The sequence below is a fragment of the Lolium rigidum genome, chromosome 5 (genome assembly GCF_022539505.1).
Source record: "Lolium rigidum isolate FL_2022 chromosome 5, APGP_CSIRO_Lrig_0.1, whole genome shotgun sequence".
Lineage (NCBI taxonomy): Eukaryota > Viridiplantae > Streptophyta > Magnoliopsida > Poales > Poaceae > Lolium > Lolium rigidum.
In genome coordinates, this window is record NC_061512.1 from 121,315,123 (window position 1) to 121,320,864 (window position 5,742).

The following is a 5,742-nucleotide window of genomic DNA, read 5'->3' on the forward strand; positions in this document are numbered from 1 at the left end:
ATAGCTTCCGACATAACAAGGTGGCGTTGGTCGCCTGCATCTAACTCCTGCATCTAACTGTTGCCCACACATCTTTCGACAACACATAGCTTGTTCCACCATTTAGTGGGCATTTCCTTTGGATATAGGAATCAACATGCTCTTCAAACCTGTTAGTGACACACTATAGTTCTTGCAATTTGTTCTATTTCTAGCACATTTGTTGCACCAGGTTTTTCTTTCTAAAAGGAGCTCAAGAGCCCTGGCCTCTACATCGAAGAGATGTATACAACATTTGTTATAAATTTATTCAATAGAGGTCATGAGAACATACATCAAACAACCAGAATGGTGGTGCTTCGGTTTCCTCGTATTATAGTTATTCTAGATTTTTTTCATTGCATAGAGAGGAACACACAAGTCTGAGGCGATAAATATATAAGTTCAACTCTATTTAATTTTTTTAATTTTTGCTTCATCCTTTCTCCTATTATTGTGAATGTGCTTTGCGTCGTTGTAGAATTGCAATGCACTGGCCTGAGCTATCTACAATATGATGTATCAATCTTGAAATGATGTACACATAGGAGGATCAAAGATACATCTCGTAGCTTAGAATATAAATATGCTTCTTTATTGCTTTTTAAGTAATATCGAAATATACAAATCCTTATTGGATCAATCATAATTGTTGAGAAAAGCCATAATCAAGTGGTAAAAAGCACAACTACAATAGATTAGATGATACAAGTTCTCTTAGAACAAGGTAACCGGTGATGTTGCCAGTGAACGAAACCATTAGCACTCAAGTACCCACCACACCATTGTCTAGAAGCGAATAGAATTGACAAATAGGCGCCTAATCGTCCCGTCAAGGCCATTGCTAAATGTAAAAGAGTCCTTCTGGTTGGCGTACATGAACCACATGCTGATTGATACATTCGCGACTAGTTGTACCGCAGGAAAAAGCTCAGCAAGCTCAAAGCGTGCATGGTTTGTAGTCTTCCAGGCATCTTCAATCATAGAACCTATCTTGGCAATAGCAACATCACCTGTCACACCATGCTCACTAATGTAACACTCAACTGAACTGGCCACATCATTTTTGTTCTTTCCACGCTGTAAAAATCACATATGCTTCGTGAGAGGTGTTATCAAAAGATTAAAAAAAAATATGGGTGGTATTCTTGAGATTTAATTTGTACCTTAAACGAAGCAAGTTCATTCATTAATCGTGTCACCACTGCAGATGCCTTGACAGCATCTGTACAACCAAGTGCCCATTCGAGTATCTCCTTGGTTGCAATATCACCCATACCAACAAACAAGCCAACACATGCCAGTGGTGCACCAGACCATATACTAGATACCTCCACTTGATCATTAAATCTTGGCTTGTAATTATGATGAGACCATTCAGCTTCTTGGAGATAGTTAATTGATAATATTTGAAACTACAAATGGAATAAAAAAATCATTACTAATGATATAAGATTTGGAGAATGTAGACCATGTATATATGGATGTAGACAATAACCTTTGTATTTGAAATATACACGCACATTTTAAGTGTTACAATATAGAATAAGATTCGATACCCACATGGGATTATACCTTAAGGGAGCAATGATATCTTTAGTGAATTTCTAGTGAAACTTCCACATCATATTGAAATATATGGTTCTACATCTAAAAAAGTGTTACATGTTTCTACAGAGCATACATATCTAGCATTAAATTTCATAAATTAAAGGTCTTTGAATGGAGATAGGTCTTGATAAATTACCATCACGTAAGTTCCAAGCACAGTTCGTGTTACAAGAATAATACAAATAAAGAAGCAAAACATAGCACACATGAATTTTCACTTTGTGGTTGGGAGATGCAGGTGGCGTACCGCTTTTATGCTAAAAGAGACACGATATTTCTCATCTGGTTCCAACTCGTCTTCAAACTCTTTAAATGTGCTTATCAGCTTGAGGTAGAAATTCTTGAGGTACTCTGGTAGAAGAGAAATGGCACTCTCCTCCCATCTGTATGAAAATTATTTAGTTGAACATTTGAATGAAATTATGTGAATGCACGTCTCATTCCAAAATTGAGAAGATAAAGCAATATCAAGAATTACCAACCTTTGTATAGCTTCATTGAGTTGTCTACACTCCATCAAACTAGCACGCACATCATAAGTGTCATCTGTCATGATTATTATTGCGACTATTTTGGCTAGAATAATTCTTGCACGCGAATACTTTTTCTCACAGTATGCCATGTATGACCACAAGTAGCACTCCACTACACGGTCTCGTGAGTAAGTTAGCCCCACTTCTCTATAAGGGTGACTTCTTTTGGGCTTGTGATTCTGCATAAGCCTGCTTCTAGATTTTGGTGGGGGGAAACTGCTGTGGACAGAAGCTATTAGGAGACTTCTTTTGGGCTTGTGCTATTTAGCTTATTTGCTGCCCTAAATTGTTAAATGTCTGTTATGCCCTTAGATCTGGGGCAGGGCAGAGGAGCTCGAGGACGAGCTGGAGGATGCGCGGTGCAGGGGTGGCGGCGGTGGGGGACTCGGCGGCGCAGGGTTCGGCGTTGGCGGCAGGGGGCTCGGCCGTGGGCGGCGGCGGCGAGCTCGAGGGCGAGCTGGAGCACGAGCTCGAGCACGAGCCGGGGACAGCACGAGCAGTAGGTGAGCAGCGGCGGGGAGGGCGGGATCCGGCAGTCCCCGCCAGGATCTGGCGTCGGCGGCGATGGGAGGGGGCCTCGGCCGCGGGCGGCGGCGAGCTCGAGGGCGAGCTGGAGCACGAGCTCGAGCACGAGCTGGGGACAGAGCACGAGCAGTAGGTGAGCAGCGGCGGGGAGGGCGGGATCCGGCCGTCCCCCACCGGGATCTGGCGTCGACGGCGGTGGGAGGAGGGGCTCGGCCACGGGCGGCGGCGAGCTCGAGGGCGGTGGGAGGGGGGGCTCGGCCACGGGCGAGTTCGTTTCGTTTTCTCTCCTGGCTCGCCTCAGCGGTGGCATTTTCGTGTAAATACTGCAAACAACATGACCATTTGAAGGAAACGACTTGGGCCAGAGCGGAGAAGCTCGGGAAACTGGTCGATACCAGTTTCTCTCCACTGCATGTAACTGGGCTTCCGGGGAGATTCTCGGTGGGGAGAAGCTTGAGACTTCTTTTGGGCTTCTGCTGTGGGGAACCTATAAGCCTGTCCAGAAGCCCAAAAGAAGTCACCCTAAAGATCTCTCCACCACCTGCAATTGAATTTTTTTGTTATTCTATTTTATGTAAAAGAAATTTTCACTTAGCTCATTTATGGTCTGTATGCAATGAGGGATGTCCCAAAGTTACTACACATGAATTTAATGGATGATGCTAAACTTGCATCATAGTTTGAACATCGAATAATTAAAATATGTGTTTTCTAGATAGCTTATTTTATTATTGTGTAAGGGAGTTTACTTCTCCCATAAATATGCATGATTGTCGAGTTAATAAAACACACATGTGCATAGTCTCTCTCACATGTAAGCTTAGAAATCAACTATATGTCATGAAAAGTTTTGTTAGATCATGATAGGGATATTTATCGAGATAATTAAGAGGACAATATTGATGAAAATTACTTGTCTTATACAATGCCCACCCATCTGTATGCCTAGTTGCGTACTTGATTGGTAGAGCTCAGATAGGTCAGATATTTCTACCCCTATCCAAAATGCAGATAGTGTACGACATTCATATTATTTTCGAGATGGTATTTTTACCATCAATATATGTACAAGCATGATCCCTCACATAAAGAAGTATACACTTCAAATCAAATTTCATGATAAATCTCATGATATTAGTTTTGTATTTTGGGTCCTAGTAAACCTTTTCTAACAGATGATCAATCTTGGAGTTATTTGGCCGGTAATATTGCTATAATGACATCCATTTTAGATAGGAGGTAGTAGTAGTTCTTAGTGGTTCAATATGAAAGTTTTCAAAAAAAAAAAAAACTAAACTTGAAAGAACCTACAATATTTAGTATTCTGATGTCAAGAAACTAAACTCTTTACAACTTTTGTATGTCAAATATTAAAGTTACCTCGAGAGAGCCTTGAGCTCCTTCAAATGGAGGTGTTGCAGAAGGTTAAAATCCAATTTTGCTAATTCTAGAATTGTAGAATTGTGCATAGGCTCGTATTTGTATTCTGACATATAATGCAGCGCCTCTACTCTCTTCAAAGTCTTAGGCAGTGGTAAGTGAAGAGAACGCCTGACTTGCTCGGCCAATGGGGGCTTGAGGTCGCTTTCCATTGACTCAAGGTGTTTCCTTGCAAACAAGATACTTTCTTCAAGTTCCGTCTCTCCATGAGTTAAAAGATATGATGCGTTGTATAAGCTTAGGAGTCCCCTTGGGTCATTACTTATACCAACATTGAACGCCCCATCTTCGTCTTTGAACTTGTTGAATACATCTGCAAGGTATACATGATGCATCTAATGAGCATATTAGGTAGTCTTTGATGGCTCTTATCTCGTATGTTTTGTACATCTTTTATGCGAGTAATACAAAGATATTCCAGACAAAGTTGATTATGAACATGTTGTCAGCCGTGATGTTGCAGTATTAGTACTAGCAATCACATGAATGTGTAAGATATCTCACATTTAGTAAAATTATCAATTTTAAGAAAATATAATATACATGTAAAACTATAAGGTTAATTACAGAGAATACCAAATGCATCATGCTAGGGGGTTTGGTTCTTAGTATATACCTGGAGATACCCAGAGTCCATGTTGCCTCAGTAAGCGGAATCGAAGGGCGACCTCATGAAGGTTGGAGCTATTGGATTCAGAAGCATGTATGTTTCTTAATATGGAGATAATTTGTTCATCGAAATGATGATCTATACTTAGATGTTGGAGAGTGTCCACAAGGTTCAGTTTATCAACTGTAGTAGTGCAAGCCTCAAGTATCACAAGCACATTCTCCTTCAATTGATTGGACCTATCTGTCATCCATTCCTCGGACATCTACAAGCATACCAAAATATAAGTTATATAGTGTTAACTAAAGTCTTCTGTAGTATGATGACATTATTTAAATGTTTGTTAAGAACAGACAAAAAGAATGTTTGTATGCATGATGTTTGTCGAATAAATTTGTAATAATCTTACAAATATGGGAAGCTATTTGAAAAACATGCAAACGAGATAATGCCATGTTCAGACATAAATAAGAACAATTGGTAGCAACACCAAAAAAATCCAGACATAGGTGTCACTACTTAGTATCCCTTGTCAACAGATTTCGAATTTGCCATGTCAAGCTGATCGAAAAATAATCGAACGGCTACGGATGTACATATAAAAAAGTATACCTGTAATATTTCTGGACTGTAGTCGATGAAGAAGTCACCCCATACTGTTGGATGAAACACAGGCGCCGTGTTTGGAACGGTTGCACCTTGGGAGTAAGCCATGACAATAGATTGTTGTTGCCGTACTGCGATGGATTGTTGTTGCCGTAGTGTGTACTAGCTTTGAAAGAACATGGAAACGGAAGATGACCTTATATAGGCAGTACGTACACCTGGATCGAGAGGTGTTAAAAAGATCTTAAAATAAAGCTGCATCCATCAGATTGCTTCTTCAAACTTTGAAGAACTATTGTGTGTCAGGGACACACATGGCAGGTACACAATATTCAAAGCAAAGGGCATAATGCATAAACATGCCATGTATGGTAGTGGGATACCGTTGACATCACTAAC

The 5,742-nt window shown here is 40.5% G+C and overlaps 1 protein-coding gene across 1 annotated transcript; it reads right to left on the reverse strand.

Moving 5' to 3' along the window:
- Positions 1 to 807: 807 nt before the first annotated feature.
- LOC124656328 (tau-cadinol synthase-like) lies at positions 808 to 5,451 on the reverse strand. The gene is made up of 8 exons (XM_047195092.1): positions 5,350 to 5,451; positions 4,744 to 5,002; positions 4,068 to 4,440; positions 3,214 to 3,228; positions 2,112 to 2,315; positions 1,877 to 2,012; positions 1,185 to 1,433; positions 808 to 1,098 (listed from the first exon to the last, which is right to left on the reverse strand). The coding sequence occupies exons 1-8, from the start codon at positions 5,449 to 5,451 to the stop codon at positions 808 to 810; spliced, it is 1,629 nt and encodes a 542-aa protein (XP_047051048.1).
- Between the last annotated feature and the right edge of the window lie 291 nt (positions 5,452 to 5,742).

Bases quoted from the DNA above. Each gene is read 5' to 3' on its own strand.
- LOC124656328 (XM_047195092.1), bottom strand. From the start codon at position 5,451: ATGGCTTACTCCCAAGGTGCAACCGTTCCAAACACGGCGCCTGTGTTT. The intron at 4,441-4,743 runs GTATATACTAAG...TATACCTTGCAG, and splicing joins TGGACTCTGGGTATCTCCAG to ATGTATTCAACAAGTTCAAA. The intron at 2,013-2,111 runs GTTGGTAATTCT...ATTTTCATACAG, and splicing joins CTCAATGAAGCTATACAAAG to ATGGGAGGAGAGTGCCATTT.